The 18,898-nt window shown below is 39.3% G+C and overlaps 1 protein-coding gene across 4 annotated transcripts in view; it reads left to right on the top strand.

Moving 5' to 3' along the window:
• The window catches only part of VPS41 (VPS41 subunit of HOPS complex), a 111,240-nt gene that overhangs the window by 76,252 nt on the left and 16,090 nt on the right, over positions 1-18,898 (top strand). For all 4 annotated transcript variants that reach the window (XM_075083678.1, XM_075083677.1, XM_075083679.1 and 1 more), the window contains 10 exons: positions 1,101-1,216; positions 2,776-2,832; positions 5,150-5,211; positions 5,958-6,039; positions 10,303-10,395; positions 10,893-11,020; positions 12,022-12,166; positions 15,136-15,177; positions 15,307-15,357; positions 16,613-16,750. In XM_075083678.1, coding sequence (XP_074939779.1) covers positions 1,101-1,216; positions 2,776-2,832; positions 5,150-5,211; positions 5,958-6,039; positions 10,303-10,395; positions 10,893-11,020; positions 12,022-12,166; positions 15,136-15,177; positions 15,307-15,357; positions 16,613-16,750 — 914 coding nt within the window. The remainder of the gene's footprint in view (positions 1-1,100; positions 1,217-2,775; positions 2,833-5,149; positions 5,212-5,957; positions 6,040-10,302; positions 10,396-10,892; positions 11,021-12,021; positions 12,167-15,135; positions 15,178-15,306; positions 15,358-16,612; positions 16,751-18,898) is intronic.

Here is an 18,898-nt window from a genome sequence, read left to right as displayed (position 1 = left end):
CTTTTAAATAAGATGGGGTGGTTTTCTGATATATGTGTTGTAGTTCAGAAAGACATATGGCAAAGCTGATGCAGAAATCCTTCCTTGGTGAAGATTTTATAGCCTGTGTTATTCAGAAACATTCCTTCTGGCTTTTAAAATCCATGAATCTGATTTTTAAGCATCTTCTCTGCCAGCATCCTTCAAATCATAGGCTTGGCAGGCCTCTTTGTGTACATCAGTGCCCTTAAGCCACTAGAAATATAGTATATCTCCTCCTGATCTCCAGAACATCTCTGCTGCTATCAGTAGAACTGGGATTTCTTTGTACCTGTCCCTAAGCAGAACATTGATGCCCACAGTTGTACTTTTATGCTTAATGAATATTCTAGTTGACCTGACAAGCCTAAATTTTTTTGATAGCTTTAAAAGAAACATTATTTTGTGAGTTGCTTATCAGTTCAGGGGTGTATTTGTATGCATGTATAGATACAGATAAAGGATGGGGGATGGATTTCTTTCCTGTACCTACAAAATATTGATGGTATTTCTTCATGGGTTCTGTGGAACTAATAACTATTCTGAACAGTCATCTTCTCTGTTTGATTTTACATTTAAGTACATTTTTACTTTGAGCTTACTCAAAAATAGAGGCTTATGGTATAAGCAAATGCATTATACACATAACCTTAACTTATAGCATTGCAAATGCATTGCTGTAATGATGTGCTGTGTCCCCAGGGGTTATGGCATCTATCATGTATGCTTTTGATGGCCTTGACCTTGATGGGGAGGATAAGTTTATTGCAGGCTATGTAGTGTAATAGTCCTCTAAAAGTATAATAATGTGTTCTAAACCATCATAAAGTTTACACATAGTGGATGAATCAGAATTTGCAATAAGCTGTAGTGGTTTGTTTTTTTTCTGAAAGCTATTTTGCCATTTAAACCAGTTTTAATTTATTGGAAAATACAGCTTCCCAAACAAGCATGTTCTGCAGGAGTAGCCTTGCCATCTTCCTTGTATCTCCTCTTTTTAAATTCCCCTCAAGGGTGTACTAAAAAGCAGGGCTTTACTTAAGGAAAATATAATAATAATAAAACTGTGTATGCATTTGCAGAGTATTCGGAAGGTGAATCACTTTTTTATATCATCAGCCCAAGAGATGTGGTTGTGGCTAAAGAGCGGGACCAAGATGACCACATTGACTGGCTTCTTGAAAAGAAGAAATACGAAGTAATTTTTATAACATTCTTTCCTTCAGGCTTTCCTGGTTTGGGTTGGGATGATGAACTTTGCTAGGTCGTTTGGATTGGATAGTTTCTGTTCCTACAGTCGTTGACTAAATGCTTGTAAAGGGTAGGAGTTGACTACGCATCTTTCTGTCTCTCTGGAGCGTTAGTCTTACTACTGAAACAACTCATCTGAATTGCACCCGAGTGAGGTGGCTGAACTAGATGCTGTGAATACTGCTCTCAATATAAGATATGAAATGTATTATCTGGCACTGGAAATTATTAAAGCTGGTTTTGGTTTTAAAGCGGCAGAACAGTTAACTAACAGTCGTCTAACAGTGGATATTTTTCTAGGTCTACCCGCCTAAAGAGGGACGGGAAATGGACTTGGTGGGCAATACTAGATTTTTCTCATTCTATATCATTGTGTTAGGGTACTGTGCATTGCTCTGTGTTCCTTACCTGCAGCACTGAAGCTTTTAAAAGTAAAATAATATGGGCTCGAACTGTAGGTATTAGTGCTGAAAGTACTGTTACTCACAAAAAAGCAGAGCCAATATTAAAAAACAAAGGTATACAGCTCCCTTGGATAAAGAGCAGCTCAATATTTGGTTGCATAAATATTGGTGTGTTTAAGAATGTATATCTAAACACCTAAAACAATAATAATAAATTCTTACAGACAGTATCAACATGCACCCTGTGTTCTGGATTCTGAGGTCCTGCAGTTAATGACTTGGAACACTTGTTACGATGCATAAAGTAACTTGCAGATTCTTATTTACGTGTTATTTGTTGGACACCCATTGTAAGGAAAAAAAAATGTGAGAAAGCCATTCAGCACGCATTCCTTTTGTTAATGCAATCATGATATTCCTCGTGCATATTTGTTTAAATCCTTGTGGATGCTTTTGCATCTGAATGGCAAACTCATATGATGACTGCAGTTTTGCAGTTTATGTAAATCACAGCATTTGGTCCCCAAAGACTCCAGTAATTTGCAAGTGACAGCTGTGCGTGTGCCTTTGAGAAAGCCATTCAGGGTAGTAGATAGCTTGTGTGTTATGATGTATGTTAAAGGTTTCATTTTGTTTGTAAAAGTGCCAGCTTTGTTTCTGTATGTCTGAAAGAAGTAGAAGAATGGTAAATGACAAATATAAATCAGGCTGACTGGATAAGACTTTTGGGCTGGGGAAGTGGAAGGTAGTCTTCCCCCACCCCCTTTCCTGATGATTTTTTTCACAGGTTTTGGTAGTGAAGGGTTCTCATTTGAAAATGATCCAATGCGATTGCATTGTCTGTTTCATCGTAATCTTGCGATTTGATCCTAATATAGTAATGTGAAGTGAACCCAGATGGAAACAAAAGTAGTTTTCTCTTTGGTTGACTGCTTTTGTTTGAGTATGAATTCAAAGCTGTTCATCCATCCATGGCATTAAAAATTCTAGCGCTTCAAACACCCTGCTCTGAAAAATAGTTGATTTATGCAGTTCTAGAGCTTTCTGTACTGAAAGTTTTTGTATTTGGCTAGTATCTCTGTTTTCTACTTTTTGATTTTAGGAGGCTTTGATGGCAGCTGAGATAAGTCAGAAAACCATAAAAAAGCACAAGATTTTGGTAAGTCTCAAAACTTCTTTTCAAAACAAAGTATCTGATTTCTTTTAGAATGCTCTGAGATGCTACAAATGCATTCCAGTATATGTCTGTATAGCACCAGACAGTAGCTGTTGGGCATACTCCAACTAGCATTCGATTTGCTGGTTTTGGCTGCAGAACAGGAATGTTAGTGTGTAAAACACAAAAGGATCTGGATTTTGTGAAGGTGCTGTTGGCATTAAAAAGAAGAGAATTGCACTCCTCTGATTGCTGATGGGTTGGGGTTTTGGTTTTTTTTTTTTTGCTTTTACTTTTGTATTAAAATTGATGTTGCTTCAAGTAACACACAGTATTACAATATTAGAGATTGGGGGCGGGGGGTGACACATTTTTCTTTAACTTTTACCTTGTACATGTGACAGGGTTTCAGCAGGAGTTTAAAAGGTGTGATTGGAAGACCTTTTAAATGCTATTGAAATTCAGTTGCAGTTTCACATCTAAGTCTCTCATGTCGCTTTGCAATTCTCATTTTTTTACATAGTTAAACTCCTTTTCTCCTGTATAGTTATTTCCCTTGTTTATAGTCCCTTCAAAGAGCAGCAAAGGGTATCACTGTTTGAGACAAAAGACAAATGTAATAGCTACAAAAGCATTGCTAATTTCAGTGGGTTTTGTTTGTTTAAATTGACCTCAGTGTGAATGCATTGGTATTTCATTAATACTGCTGCTTCTTTAAGTGGAAGTTTGTATTTAAGTACAAAGTGTTAGAAGATGTGTTTAATTTTTAGCCAGATTACTGCTTAATATGCACACTGTATATCAGTATGTTTTAAAAATTAATTTCTTCTTGTGTTGTCCAGAAGTTGAATCAAGACCTAATGGCATGCTATCACCTATCACAGAGTTTGTATGATTTAGCTGCTCTGTGACCCATGCAAAAGATGTAAAGAATTCTTAAAGGAGGTCCTGGCAATATGGGGAGGGGGCAGCGGGGAACCTTTTCTCTTGGTTTGCAAAAATTAGCTCTGGTAGGATGAAACTCAGTGTGGGTATATACAAGCAGAGCTATTGAGTGTTTGGTCTTTAATGCAAAACCCATAGAATGTGTTGAGGGAAAGAATGTTGACACCAAGCTCTAAATGAAGGATTAGTGGTACAGGGATTTAAAACAACTCATGCTCTCACTGCCCAACAGCAATTAGACCAACGAACCACATTCACACCACCTGACAAGTCTGGTGGTCTTGGCAATTTTTTAAGTTGCAGTAGTGGTCACTGCCCCTCTGCCCCTCGTGAGCAGAATGCAAGGGTCCTAAGCAACCACAGATGTACAGCTCCTTTCCTTATACTGTCTTCCCTACTCACTGCAGAGCTGACCCACAGGAGAAGGAGACTGCCCCAAATCTTCATTCTTGAGAATGGTGAAGTTGAAAGTGCAGTGGTGGTTTCTACAGTGGAATGAAATCCTAAAATCTGGTGTTTGTGCTTTTTTTTTTTTAACTTTGTAGTAGGTTGAACAATTGAAGTTGTTAGGTACCTCAGTTCATATTCTGCTCCACTCAGTACTGTCCTTGAGTTGATTAAAAATTTTATGTTGCACCTCAGAAGACCCAAATGAGGATTTTTGTAAGAAGCAATGACTTTTCTTTTAATTGTACAACCCTCTTTTTTTCTGGAAACAACGTGCTTTTAGTGATATGATTCTTAAATTATGCAGTGGGGACACTGGGTTTCATTGACCTTGACACCAGTGTTGGGATTACAGCAGAAGGCATGATTGTTTCACCAAAATTTTAATATATTAAATGCCTACCAAAATAATTTTAGAGCTAACCTTTGTGATAAACTCTTGAGAGGGGAATTTATTATGTAATAATATGTAATAATCTTGCTAAATTCTTAGTAATTCCTTTACCTTATGGAGCAACACTAGGATTTATATTCTCAATCAGTGTTTTTCCCTCTGCAAACTTTGTGTTGACAAAGAAGGTGTCTCATACAATGGCTGGTGGCTTTATTTCTGAGATAACTAATGCAAGCACTGACTGATCAGCTATGTGTTTTGAACAATCCTTAATGTGTAGAGGTGGCACAGTCTTCCCAGTGTCAATGTCATTATGAGAAGAGCATCTAAATTGGAACCTGTGAGTGGTCTAGGCAAGTATTTTGTATCGACTGGTCTGTGGGCCCTGTATTTAAAGGAGAACTGGGAGTATCCACTTAGGGCCTGGTACTTGACATAACAACGGTGCATACAGCTGGAATTATGGTTATTGTGGCAGTCAAGTATTTGACTTCCAAACTTTTATAACTAATTCCTTATTTTTATTCCCTTTAGGACATTGGCTTAGCCTATATAAATCACCTAGTGGAGAAAGGAGAGTATGACCTGGCTGCCAGGTAACATATTAAAGATTTTCTTTGCTGGCTAAAATGTATCTGTGTGAGGAAAAAGCAAAAGCAAATTATTGATTCTGAAGTATTTTGTGATGTTGATTTTTCTGTGTATTCTGGAGTTTCTGAGGATTCAAAACTTACAATGTTTTACTGCACCTTCTATTTTCTTGCCTTTAGTGACCCAAAATTTACTGTAATCTTTCTAAAGTTTAATTAGAATTGAGACATACATATTTTTGAAAGTAAGCCCTGATTTTTTTCAGTCACACTAGATTTTCAAAATTGGCATTTTCTTCGGATGTTGATAATCTTAAATTTCCTAGCATGTGAGACCGTCAGAAAATAATTTGGAGTTACATGGGTGTAAACAAAAATGTCAGATTTGGGTATCTAAAGTAAGGATCAGAAATTACCGAAGGTTTGTGTTTTCATGTATACGTATCTTTTTAAGTGCTCAATTTTACTCAGCAGAGATTTTAAAATTTCACTCATAAGCTAATATGGCCCTAATCAGTAAGGGTGAATGCACAGTAAGCAGTCAAGTCCCATTAGATGCAAATAAATTGTAAGATCTGAATGGAGGAGTACCTGGCATACTCTGCTTGAAGCAATGGTTGCCAAAATGAGTGACCTTTGAAAGCATCTTGATAGGGAGAAGAAAGGAGAAAAGAATCATTGCAGCAATGCTGTCACATTTGTATTATTCTGTGTACCTATTTTTGTTTTCTCCCCTTTCATCTTCCTTCTAGAAAGTGCCAGAAAATTCTTGGCAAAAACACAGAACTCTGGGAATTTGAAGTGTACAAGTTTAAAGAACTAGGTCAGCTTAAGGTAAATTAATTTCTATCTCTGAACTCAAGTAATTGGCATGCTATATTTCCTGCATGTTTTGACCAAATATCTAAAGGATCACATTTAATGGTACTAGTGTGGTAGCAGGATATAACACTGCCCTCGAAATTCCTACTCCAGATCTCTAGTTGTGTAGTTGTCATTCAGATTGATGTGTATATGTTAACAAGTCTCAGAACAGGGTTGGAGGCAAAGCACATCCAGGTACTTGGCTACCTATTTTTAACTTGTTGACAGCCTGCAAGTAAAAGACCCACCCCCAAGGCCTTTACTTTCAAAGATGCTCACAGTTAAATGTGTCTTTCCCATTTGCTTTTCATTCCCTTCCAGTATGTCCTGAAAAATCGTACCCCAACTCTTAAGGAAGACGGCCTCTGTGGGTGCCAGCCTTTCCTGAAAATCCAAGTCTCTTGCAAGAGAGACACAGCTTTAAGTGTCAAAGAATAGTTAAATTGCAAAGCAACAGGGAAAACCTATATTGTGTGCTAGAAATGGTGGCAAGAAAGAGGAGCAGTCTGCCCTGTCTTGTGTTTTGCCTGGTCGCAAGCCAACTACCATAACGGTAGATGTTTAACGTGAGATTCTCAGTTAGTAAATTGCCCGGGACATAAGGCTATAGTGCTGTCACTGCCAAACCAGTAGAAAACATTATGCACACTCCCTTTGGTAACGCGTGTACGTTTATTTCTGAATTTTATGTCTTCCTATTCAAACTCAATGAGCCAAAAAGGACATATTATTAAGGTCTCACAGCATGCAGTCCCTTGCTGGTTTTGAGCTGTTTAATTCTGTTCGAAGAGCGGAAGTGTTCCTGCATTACAGTTTTCAGAAATGTCTGGCTTTTGTTTTAGAGCCACACCAGTGTGAGAACAGCCTTGCCTTTTGTATGAGTTCTTACTGTTTTCAGTGCACTCTTTGCCACCTTGGAAGATGAAATCTCATGTTTCTGTCTCTCTATTTCAATCCAATAAAGGACCTAAGTGCAGGTACAGGTGAAATTTAGATGCACTGCATCTTAGTCCTTTTGGATTCATTTTGTTTTTTGGATGCAAGTGTCTGGAATGGATGTTTTTCTTGTCTCCACTTATGTCATCCAGCAGACTGTAAAATATAAAAATATTTGCAGGTTTGCTGCAAAAACATCTCTGCTAAATTACTGCCTTTCTAAACATTTGGTTGTTTTCAGCCCCTTGAAAACAGACTTAGAAAAACATAAGATGCAATCCGTTACATTATTCAGCTTCAAGCTGCAGTTCTAGAAGACTCCTTTCTTATTTTACTATTTCAATCACATATAACTTTTCCCAAGTTCCTAAAGATACCTGAATATCATAAAGGATGACCAAAGTTAAGCCAGATCTAAATGAAGCGGGTTTTGAAATGGTTGGGATCACTTGTATGCTATTTTTACCTATTTATCCAACCAGCAAGTGTTAAACATGATAGTGTAACTGGGCTATAATGGCTTTAAGCCCTGATGAGGTGACTCTATTTCAGATTTGGAGACAGTGTATTTTGAAAGGGAATTTTCTTAAAGAATTTGCACTGCATATAAGCAGTTGCATGAAATCTGACGTTTCCAATATAATGCGATTTGCCAATAACTAAGGTGGCAGTAAAACTAAAGCTTTAAACTTCCCTTCCTGCAGAGGGACTAATTAGTGATACCCCGATGTCAAAGCCTGTGGGATGCATGTTGTTTGTTTGCTTCTGGGTTTAGGGTTTTTTTTGAGTATTCTGTTCTAAAAGGTCCTATTTGGCTACCAGAGGCTGCATTTCAGTATCTTGATGTCTCTCCTCTCTTCGGTGAATGTCCTCTAGCAATACTTGTTATGGCAGTTTCAAGATTTTAGAGCTTTGCAACGATCTGCTCCTCTCCTCTCCAGCAGCAGTGGCTTGATGGGATTACATGCTTGTGCTTGAGTTACTTCAGTGTAAAATCCAATGTCTCAGTTCAAACAGCTGAGGAAGGTGGATTTGGAGGGAGATGCCAAACCCTGTGAGTGCTGGCCATTGTGGCATGAGGGATATGCTCCATTCTGTTGACTCTGCTGTGACAGCAGTGACTTTCAGCAGGGGTGCAGGATGATCAGCTAGCAGCAGCAATGCTTTAATGACTAAATGTTGGCTAGAGGACACATGAAAGACTTCACCTGACTCTGGTGGGCGTAGTGTAGAGCAGCATTATCCAGAAAGCCTCTTTCATCTCATAGGTATCCTCTGAGGAATAAATAATTGTCGTTTGGGCTTATTGGTGAGATGTTTTAGGCTATCTCATGTCAACTTTTATATGGACTTTTGTGTGTATACCCCGCCCTTACACCTATTGATCAAAAGTCTGAAAGCAGGTCTTACAAAGAAACAAAGGAAGAAAATATTTCTGTGTATAATATCCTCTTTTTATTTAAAGTCACTTTCACCATGTGGTTCAGGAATTGGTACAAAGGCGTCCTGATTCTTGAGCTTTTTGTCTGACCTCATTCCTTAACTACTGCTTAAAAATAAAATAGGAAGAGTTTGCAACCTCCAGGACAGGTCTTAGTCCACCTTTGTGCCTAGTTAAAAATAACTCAGATGCTTCTCAGTCTTTGCTGAGCACGGGGGCCAAACTGCAGGAGGTGGTTGCGCTTTTCCTTCAAAGAAGGGGGATTTGGGGCAGGAGAGATTTCCTTCCTGAGGCAGCCTGGCCCCCACACAACGAGGCAGCTGTGCTGCTCCGCGTGTTGCTGTGAGGCCGAACCGCAGCCAAGAGTTGAGGCAAAGCCTGTCAGGCAAGGCTGTTCATTTAGGAGGTGGCAGGAAGGTAGAAAGTGGGTACAAAGACAGTCATTGGAGAATGTCCTCTGCCTTCAAGCCTCCAGCTGATGTCCGGCTTGCTTGCTTTATGGTCAGAAGATGCTTTTTTGAGGTGGTCAGGAATAGATTCCCCAGGGCAGCTAGCAAGACCATGCCCTGAGTTAGCTATTAAATTCTATAACAGAAGGTGGGAGCTGATGTTGGCAGTGCACTACATTTCACAAACTGGCCAAGCTCAAACAGCATGGAGAGAGAAGAGATCTCCTGTGAGCAATGAACTTTTAATTTTTGCACAGTCATTAAGAATGCTTTTTGTATTGATCATTTGTTTTTATGTTCTTTTTCACCTACAGTTGGAAGACTTTAATGAAATAAGTAACTTAGGCAATTGTTTTGATTTAAATACTTGGAGAATTTGTTGTGAATAATCATTGCTGTCTGTAAAACTGCAAAAAAAATTGTGGTAGCGAGATGTTATTTCTCCTTCTTTGTTCATGCAACTTCAGTAACAAAATGCTGCTGCACCATGTGCCATTAGTGGGCAACAGGCAAAATCTCTGAGTGTTTGGAGGAATTTCATAAGTGTAAGGTCTTTAGCTATAAACCCCAAAATCCCAACACAGCTGGCAGTGGTAGGGTTTATTTTGGCAGGCGGTAATAACCTTGGCCTCTAGTTGCATGGAATAATAGTGCTAATAAGATGCTGTGCTGAAATTCCAGGGTATGAGCTGATTCATTCTGGCAGGTTCTCGTCTCCTGCCTGCCAGAATGCAGTTCCTTAACACCTCCTATAGAGCAAAAGATCACACGCCTTCACCCTTTCCATGGAGAGATGTGTTCTCAAATTAATTTTCATTTGGGTATGTAAAAATAGCTGGCAAACAGAACTTTTTATAAAATGTACTGACCTCACAGTAAGTCATAAATCAAAAGTACACATTTTTCAGCTAATGAATGCTTGTATCTTTTTATGAGATGTAAGACCAAAGCTGGAGAAAATGGAATTTGAAAACTTTCTGCTTCTGAGGGGTCTTCTGTGGGTTTTATTTTCTAAATGACTAACAGTAAATATTCAGACTTCTCTAAGTGCAATGCCTGATACTCCCATTTTAGCTAGTATCCTACCACTCTCTTTCTAATTCAAATTCTTTCAGATAGGTAATACAATTCCAATGTGTACAATCCTAAAGTAAATAACTACTTACAAATATGAATATACAACACTTCCAGTGTTTACCAAGAGCCATGTTTTGCACTTAGCTTTGGGGTTTTTTTGGTTTTTGTTTTTGGTCTTTTGGGATTTTTTTTTTTGTTGGGTTTTTTTTGTTTGCTTGCTTGCTTGGTTGTTTTTTTGTTGTTTCACAACAATTCCTTTTTCTATCATCAGTGTACCAGGATGTTACATGTCATTCCCCTTCTGACGCTTTGTTCTCTTTGTTCCTATAGGCAATTAGTCGTTACTTGCCCAGACGGGATCCAGTTTTGAAACCTCTGATCTATGAAATGGTCCTGCATGAGTTTTTGGAGAGTGACTATGAGGTACTGCAGCCTGATGTGGCAACATGTAATATCCATTGCCAGAAAAACACCCTCAGCCATGTGGAATTCTGATAGCAAATTATTTTTTGTATTCAAACAGATTTTCAATGGACAATGTAACAATAATGAAAAGATTAAAAAGATTTGGTTTACATTTTAAAAGAATAGGTAGAATATTCTTCAGAGCATGCAAATACTGTGCGATTGGTTACTTATTATAAATACTATTATTTTAGGTTTTTTAATGTAGCACAAGTGGTCAAGGTGCTGTGCAAAGCATACAGCACCTGAAAGAGATCCAGCTTCATGAATGTTAATAACATTGCCCTAAGAAGGAAAATCTGTGTTCTGCACTACGCACGTCTGTGGGCACATAAAAGTGGCTCAGAGGTGAAGCACAGCAGGTATCATCTCAGAGGCTTAGCCGAAGCTTTGATGTTTTGAAATGTTCCTTAGGCAGTTCTTTCTATTTCTGTTACAATCTCTTATACTTTTAGGGGTTTGCAACCCTGATAAAAGAGTGGCCTGGAGATCTCTACAACAACACAATCATAGTTCAAGCTGTAGTGGATCACCTGAAGAAAGATCCACAGAACAGGACTTTGCTACAAACACTTGCAGAATTGTGAGTACGATCTTGAACTCCTGTTACAAAAAGTAAGCTTGAAGTAGTGTACTATAGTTTATAAATATTTGCCTAACTCTCTTAACAGAAATACCTGCTTTGCAGCAGTCTACAGAGTATTTGGCTTTCTCTGCTCTCCACTCTGCTGATTGCACAGCTTCACAATTCTCTTCCCTTCCTTATAAAGTGTATGCTGAGTATGAAAGCAAAGAGTTTGGTATAAAATTGGATCTGCTACTCCTTTCTTTGCTACTAAATTTGCTACTAAATTTAGTAGCAACTACTTTGCTACTAAAATTGGATTTGCTACTACTTTCCAAAGCAAGTAGCTAGCATTCCTCTTTATGCTGTCAGAGGAAGGCTCTTTTGTAAAGCATTTCAGAATTACCCACAGGAAAATAAAAGTGTTTTTCCCCACTATTTCAAAAGTAGTATATTTAATTTTACCGTGTGGCTGGAAATATGTGACTGAAGAATGTGCCAAAACTGACCTGGTTCTTGGCTACGTTGTACAGGGATAAAGCTCTTAGTTTTTCTCAGCCTAATTCTTACATTAAGTTCTTTGCGTACTGCTTCTTTGAAGAAAGCAGAGCTACTGTCTGTTGCTATTGTCTGTTGCTGTGTTACAGTCTGTCCCAAAGTTTTAAAAGAACAATGTTTTTCAGTTCTGAACAGAGTTCCAATTAGATTCCAAAAATAGAAAAGCTAGTGTTTTGTGTGGCTTCCCCAGGGGTTTGAAAGTGGGAAAATGAAAATATAGAGAAGCACAGATCAGAACACAAATGTGGTGGCTGATATAAGCAGAGTTTAAATTGATGTTGTCCGGTGTTGTATTTCCTTTTAACAATAATGAGTCACAGCAACTATTTATATATTAATCAAACCAAGTAGCATCCTAACAAGCTTTACATCTTAAAGTATATTTATATTTTCCCTCATAGGTAATTTTCGTACACTTAGATATGTAAGATCACATGTATTATAACGTTGTTTTTTATCAGGTATACTTATGACCAGCGCTATGGCAGAGCCCTAGAAATTTACCTAACACTGAGGCATAAGGATGTCTTCCAGTTGATCCACAAACACAATCTTTTCAGTTCTATCAGAGACAAAATTGTTCTGCTGATGGATTTTGATTCAGAGGTATGGAGATCTTAATGTTTTTTTCATTCACTTTCCACTAGAGATATTTTAACAGATTAAAAATAAATGAGCTAAAAATAGTGTTGAGGCAGAGTGTGTGTTTGTTGTGTCTGGATACATTCTGAGGTAAGGAGGAAGTTGTTTGCCTAGACTGCAAAATAATTGACCCAAGGATGATTTTTTTCCTTTTTATTTCTATTTGACTCTCACTCACAGTGGGAAGAGTGCCAGATTTGAGATCAGTGTTGTGATTTTCAAGGAGACTTTCACCATTATATTCTTTCTAGATTTCTAATCAAATAATGCTATTAATAAGCCAAAGAAAGGAGGCAGTGAACTTACTGTGAGACATATGTTAAATGTATTTGCCACTTTTCTTTCAATGCAGTCAATTAATGGAGTTGAATACACTAATTTAGTTGAAGGGACCTACAGTGATCATCTAGTCCAGCTGCCTGACCACTTCAGGGATGACCAAAAGTTAAACCATGGTATGAATGACATTGTCCAAATGCCTCTTAAACACTGACAGGCTTGGAGCATTGACTGCCTTTCCACAAAGCCTGTTCCAGGGTTTGACCACCCTCTCAAGAAAGAAATGTTTCCTCATGTCAAGTCCAAACCTCCCCTGATGGATGCAGCTCTGAGCCATTCCCACATGTCCTGGCAGTGAGTACCAGGGAGAAGAGATCAGCACCTCCCTCTCCACTTCCCCTCCTCAGGAAGCTGTCGAGAGCAGTGAGGTCACCCCTCAGCCTTCTTCTCTCCAAACTAGACAAGCCCCATGACCTCAGCTGCTCCTCAGAGGACATGCCTTCCAGCCCCTTCACCAGCTTTGGTGCCCTCCTCTGGACTCATTCAAGGACCTTAACCTCCTTTTTTAAATGGTGGGGGCCAGAACCACACCCAATACTCAGGGTAAGGCCACACCAGATCTAAATATCGCTGGATAATCACCTCTCTCAGCCAGCTGGTTATGCTGTGTTTGATGCACCCCAGGATGCGGTTTGTCCTCTTGGCTGCACACTGCTGGCCCATGTTGAGCCTCCTGCCAGCCAGCACCCCCAGACCCCTTTCTGCAGGGCTGCTCTCCAGCCACTCGTCCCTCAGTTTAGACTTGGGTCTGGCATTACTCCATCCCAGGTGCAGAATCCAGCATTTTGACTTGTTCAGTTTCATGCCACTGATGATTGCCCAGTGCTCCAATCTATACAGATTCCTTCTGCAAGGCCCCTCGTCCCTCGAGAGAGTCAACAGCACCTCCCAGTTTAGTACCATCAGCAAACCTACTAAGGGTGCATTCAACTCCTGCATCCAGATCATTGCTAAACTGGCTCTAGAATTGGGTCCTGAGGATCACCACTGGTGACTGGTCACCAGCCAGCTGTAGCCCCATTCACTACAACCCTTTGAGCCCTGCCATTCAGCCAGTTCTTCACACAGGCCATGGTGAATCTGTTCATCCCACAGTTGGACAACTTGTCTGGAAGGACGCTGGGAGGGACAGTATCAAAAGCCTTACTAAAATCCAGAAAAACTACATCCACTGCCTTCCCTTCATCCACTAGGTGGGTGACCTTATTGTAGAAGGATATCAAATCAGTACCTTCCCTTTGTGAATCCATGTTGACTGTACCTGATGATTGCCTTGTCTTTAAATGCCTTTCAATAGCACCCAGTATGATCTTCTCCTTATTTTTTCCAGGAGTTGAGGTTAGACTCACAGGTCTGTAGTCTCCCGGGTCTTCCCTCATGCCCTACTTGTAAATTGGAATAATGTTGACTAGCTTCCAGTCAGCAGGACCTTCCCCAGACTCCCAAGACATTTTCTAGATGATTGAGAGGGGTCCTGCTGTAACATCTGCTAGTCCCTTCAGTAATCTGAAATGAATCATGTCAGGCGCCATGGGCTTGTGAACATTCAGCTGATGCAGCTGGTCCCTTACAGTTTCAGTGTCCGCAAATGGAAAGTTCTTGTTTCCACACTTGTGGTCCTCCAGCTCAGAGGACCGGGCAGCCCAAGGTGTTGCACCTGTCCTGGAGCCAGGTGTTGATATCCTGGGCAGCCTGTTTCTTCCAAAATCTCCCCCCATTACGGGGAGGATTGAGGAAAATGCTACCTGTACTGACAATTTTTTTTCCTTCTGAAAGTTCGCAAAGTTGTTAACCTAAATTCGAAAAATAATGTGTTTTGTGCTGATTTCAATCTTCTTTCTTCCCAGCTGGCTATAAAACCAGTTTTGGTATGATCCTTATGGGGAAACCAAATAGATCTGCTCTTTCAGTGCAGTGGTTGTTCAAGCACTAGAGCTAAAATATGGAGCCATCTGTATCAAACATTATAATCTTTGGCATGCCAATTCTAAACTACATGGGGAAAAGAAGAGTATAATTCTTTTTTATTAAACAGAGGGAATCATATCAGGAGTCTGTAGTTTTTTATTTTTTTGAGCGTGAAGCAAAGTTTGCTCTTCTAAGAGGAAGCAGAACCAGAATCCTGGTGGCCACTCTGCTTACATGAGCCTGTCTGCTTGCATTATGGTATCAGTGTGCAGATAGTTTGGAGGAATCCAGTTGTAAGGCGAGTTGAGTCATGGGTTCTTATTCAGCCATCACCCTGCAGTTCTCTTTTGCAATGGGACAAATTTCTACATCATTTGACAGTGGCCTTCTGTGACCCATGATTCGATGGGCATACTTCACCTGCAATATAAGTGCACAGTATTGATTGCTATTAGTGTGGAAACTTAGGAAAAGTATTCTAGAAGAATACATGATGTGTTCTCCTGTAATGCCGTGCTGTCAGGGAGTGCTGACGTTATGCAAACTGCTCCCTGAATTACTGTTGCTGAGAAGAGTAGGTCTGCAATATCCATCTGATACCCATCAGTAGACAAGCGTAATATTATATAGAATGTGAGAAAATATGAGGACCTGTTTCTTAACTGGATTCTCTCTCTTTACTTTAGAAAGCTGTAGACATGCTTTTGGATAACGAAGATAAAATTTCCGTGAGTATTACAAGGTCATGGCCTGGTAGTCCAATGCTTGCTTGTATTACCCATCCTTCTTTCAGTCCTGTAAATGTGATGTTCATCACAGATTTGCTAATCTGTTGGGTTTTATTTGTTTTCTTTCAGATTGACAGAGTCGTTGAAGAATTAGAAAACAGGCCTGAGCTACAGCATGTGGTAAATATTTGTATATTCCATTGGTTTCAAGTTGAGCTGAATAAACTCTTTGCTGGGCACATCTTTTACAAATGTGATTATCCTGGCAAAGTGTACGTGACACTAATATGTCATATATGATCAGAGCCAAAGCGGCTACTTTGCTAATCCATTTTTTTAACATGGTCACAGCATTATTACAATAGTAAAATAATTTTAAAATGTGTACCTGTGAGAACTTAGTAACATACTGCTTACTTGTTAATGTACCATGAGGTATTCCTTATGGCATTGCAGACACTTGTCTTCCCTGGTCAATTACTTCTTGCTTGTATCCCTCCTCTCTCCCTACACAAAAATGGGATGGGATGTTGGGTGCAACTCTGAAACACATTTTGCTGATCCACAGAGACAGTGAACTGCTTGTCTTTCTAGAGCTGTAGCTTTCATACACTGCAGGATTGCTCTTGTTTGTGCAGAACTACAATATCACTATAAGGCTGTGGCTCCACATTGCTATTCCAAAAGCACCTCTTTGGTTTGAATGTGCTGTCAGTGGAATACATAACATGTAACCATGGGCTTGGGCTGTATTAGGGAGGGAAGTTTAACTTGCAGCTGCGTACAGTTGGGGCTCAGGGCATCGATCTGGTGGAGAGCAGGTTTGTGTGTTAGAGATCTGATTATAGAAAGCAGCTCTATGAAGTGTGCAGCCTGCAGCCCAGGAGCTTTGCGAAGACCACTGACTGACTGTCAGTTTATGGAAGGAAGCATCAGTTTCAAAGTGTGAAACTTGCTTCCCTTTGCGTAAAAGCAACTCTCCACGTGATTCTCAAGGCTTTTCTGTGCTCATCTACAGAGAAGGAGCTTTGCCCCAGTATCTATAGTTTGAGGTACTTCGGTTAAAACATTTCATGTGGTAAAAATTTGATCTATAGTTATCAGTAATGGTCAAGTATATCTAGATAACCAAAATGCTTCATTTGACATACCTGTGCAAAGTTTTCTGTAAAATTCGAAATCTAGTAGTTTCACTAAAGGTTAAAGGACAGTTTCTTAACTTGCTGAAAACCTCCTTTAAAGAGCTGGTTTTAGAGATTGCTGTGATGAGGGCTCTTCAGAAAAATGTAAAATTAGTCTTTTGAATCAGGAATTAACCTCTGTGCCTTTTAGTAAGTGTTAGCATATTCCTGAGGAGATTAGGAGTTTTTTATTAGCAGAGAACAATTAATATTGCCTAAGTGATTCTGAGTTCTGATTCTCTTTTGATTCCTAGTATTTGCACAAGCTTTTCAAGAGAGACCACCATAAAGGCCAGCGATATCATGAGAAACAGATCAGCCTTTATGCTGAATATGATCGTCCAAATTTACTACCATTTCTCAGAGACAGCACGCACTGTCCACTAGAGAAGGTAAGGCCCCAAAACTAAACACAGGTCCTCGATTTTGAGGTCTGTAGCTTGTAGTGTTGTAAATGTATAACTGTGTCTGGTACTGCCCTCTACCGCCAAAAGGAGGAGATCCTCTGAATTTGTGACCATCACCCTTAGAAGTCTGGTTTGCAGAGCTGCCTGACAGCTGAGACCTTCCTCTCTCAGCTCACAGGGCAGGAATCGGTGGGGATTTTTAGTGCAGAAGTTTTGAATTCACACTAGGTGCGTACCTACAGCATATCTGTGCATCAGTGCCTGGCCTGACTGGACAGCAGGTTGTGGCTGCAAGAAATCAACAATCGTTTTGCCAAATCTAGGACAAATCAGTGTTAGATTTTGAAAAATGAGTAGCTGTAACTGGAGTTTTTATAGGTTTGTATTCTAAGGTCCTAAGTTGTTTTCATATAATATATGCAGTGTAACAGTCACTGAACTCACTGAACTAGCAGAGCTAAAAGTATTTTGTCTTTGTATTTCCACTAGTAGACTTGGGGTTTTACAGAGTACCATGTATCCACCTTCTTTAACCTTTTTACATTTTCCTTCCTTGCTCTTTCCTGTCAAATCAAAAAATAAATTAGGTTAAGGGCAGTCTTGTGTTTCCCCTCCTGCTTGAATTAAGGTGAATCGAATGGAAATTTAAGTTTTCCTCTTTAGTTGGGTCAGTATTTTATTATTTGTATTTGTTGTAATGGCCAAGCAGAGCAGACTTTGTGAAAGGATGCATAGTTGTATGCAGCTATAATGATGACATCAGTGGAGGACTTTTAAATGTAATATTGAATATTGCATTTTACATGGTTGACATTCTAAAGAGTACTAGTACTGTTCCTGGCACCTCTCTTGTTTTCCGTGCTTTTGTCCACTTCGCCATGCAAGAGCAGCAAACACTGGGAAATACTTCATTAGGGTTGCAGGTTTGGTCCTTGTTGAAACTGCCACATGAAACTAGGTTGTCTCAGTGGTCTTTTTAGGCAATGAGCCTAAGAGGTTTCCAGCCAAAGACTTTTGTCTACAACGTTGGCTTATTTGTTTTCAACTCTCTGATTCTCTCTTCGTTTTTGCCTTATGTATTATTTGTGTGGTCATGGTTTTATGTATAAAACCTTACCTGCAATTCTTTTTTTCTTTTGGTGCAAATTAGTTTTAGTTATTGCAGATCTAGCCACCTGTCTTCAATGATGGGTGGTGCAGGCAAGTGCTGTGTGTAAGTGATGCAAACACATTGCTGGCACTAGTTTGCTGAAGTTATGGGCTGTGAGCAAGAGTATGTCAGAGCCCCATGAACCTTCGGAAGGTGTGGTACAAGAATCACCAAAGGATGTTAGAAAAAGTGTCATTCTAACCTTACGTTAAAATGTTACTATGTTTCAGTAAGAAGCTAAGGAAGAGAGGAAAGACACCAACAGCTAATTCTGTAATTATACTTCTTAACATACATATCATATAGTAACACTTTTTGCCACATACCAATCTTTGTTCTAAGGAAATAGAAAGGGGACCAAGAATTTCCCAGTTACCAATATTTTCAGTTGCTGTTAAGCAGATTCCAGTGCAGTGTATAAATTGCAAAAACCCATTATATTTGAACAAATTCACACTTCTTATTGCTTTTCAGAAATTACAAAACCGGCAGGAAGAAATAATTGTTTGTTCTTTAAAAGTAAGCCACTTTTATTCAAGTGCAGTTTAGCAAATGTTTTATAAAATGAACTGGAAGAGAGTTATGAATGTTCCCTGTATTCCTCTAGAGGGAGCATGACAGTCAATAAATGTGCAGCATCCAGAAATACTGAATACCTGGTACTTTGTAGTTTAACTTCTAAGTGGAGAGAAAAAAGGCTGTCAGCTGTGTTTATAACTTATTAGCATTATTCACACCTTCATTCCTCTGAAGTATCTGGTTGGAAATTCACTTACCTCTACCCTGAAATTCATTGTCCGTATCTCTAATCTTCATAGTAACCCACCTGTAATAATTTGACAATGGAAGGAAAAGTTAATTCCTACCTACATCTTTAGCTGTAGCTGTATCTTATGTATTTATAGTTTTGATTTCCAAGTATGAAAATCTTTATTGGTGAACAGTTGTCTTCACAGGAATGCTGTGAATCTTGAGTTTGCTTT

Source organism: Phalacrocorax aristotelis, chromosome 2, assembly GCF_949628215.1.
Source record: "Phalacrocorax aristotelis chromosome 2, bGulAri2.1, whole genome shotgun sequence".
Lineage (NCBI taxonomy): Eukaryota > Metazoa > Chordata > Aves > Suliformes > Phalacrocoracidae > Phalacrocorax > Phalacrocorax aristotelis.
This window is presented reverse-complemented; position numbering and strand designations above follow the sequence as displayed.